Below are 885 nucleotides of genomic sequence, written 5' to 3'. Positions count from 1 at the left end.
AGCCCCTGCTCCTTCAGCACTGTCCTCATTTGCCCACCCGCCCCTTTCCTTCCTTGGGCCACTCATCTGTCTCTGTCCCCCAGCCCCTGGCAGCCTCTCCCCGGACACCCACCTGCCTCCGAGTCAGCTCCTGGGCTCCTTGTCCGACAGCCTGCCCAGCCCGCCGCCCCCGGAAGACGGCCCGCCCCCGAAGGTGTTCCGCTGCCTCGTGTGCCAGGCCTTCAGCACCGACCGCCTGGAGCTGCTGTTCTACCACTGCAGCGTGGGCCGGAGCCTCCCCGAGGCCGAGTGGAAGGAGGTGGCCGGTGACACCCACCGCTGCAAGCTCTGCTGCTACGGCACCCAGCTCAAGGCCAACTTTCAGCTCCACCTCAAGACCGACAAACATGCCCAGAAGTACCAGCTGGCCGCCCACCTGCGGGAGGGGGGCGGGGCCGCGGGCTCCCCCTCGCCGGTGCCCCTGGGGGACGGGGCTCCTTACGGCTCCGTGCCCCCGCTGCACCTCCGCTGCAACATCTGCGACTTCGAGTCCAACAGCAAGGAGAAGATGCAGCTGCATGCGCGGGGTGCGGCCCACGAGGAGAACAGCCAGGTCTATAAGGTGAGGGTGGGCGGGGAGGGCCCGGCGCCCCCGGGGAGAGAGAAGCGGACAAGGGCTTGGGGACGCACCGAGGAGACCCCCACGGGTGGGCGAGCTATGGGAAGAGCCGGGGTGGCAGGACGGGATAAAATGGCAAGTGTGACCCAGGATCGTCAACTTCTGGGAGACGGGTGCGGAGAGGAGACCAAAGGCTGGTGGGCTCAGACAAAGTGAATCCAGTACTTTATTCGGCTTTTCTGGTGTTGGAGGCTGGGGGGGGGGGGGGGTCTGTCTGCTCAGGCCAT

At 67.0% G+C, this 885-nt stretch overlaps 1 protein-coding gene across 1 annotated transcript in view; it reads left to right on the top strand.

The window, feature by feature from the left end:
* ZFHX2 (zinc finger homeobox 2) overlaps positions 1 to 885 on the top strand; it is an 18,331-nt gene that overhangs the window by 3,729 nt on the left and 13,717 nt on the right. Inside the window, exon 2 of the mRNA XM_040620755.1 lies at positions 81 to 601. Coding sequence (XP_040476689.1) covers positions 81 to 601 — 521 coding nt within the window. The remainder of the gene's footprint in view (positions 1 to 80; positions 602 to 885) is intronic.

This window comes from Ursus maritimus, unplaced genomic scaffold, assembly GCF_017311325.1.
Source record: "Ursus maritimus isolate PB19 unplaced genomic scaffold, ASM1731132v1 scaffold_36, whole genome shotgun sequence".
Classification (NCBI taxonomy): domain Eukaryota; kingdom Metazoa; phylum Chordata; class Mammalia; order Carnivora; family Ursidae; genus Ursus; species Ursus maritimus.
Note: the sequence above shows the minus strand (reverse complement) of the source record. Positions and strands in the feature narration are given on the sequence as shown.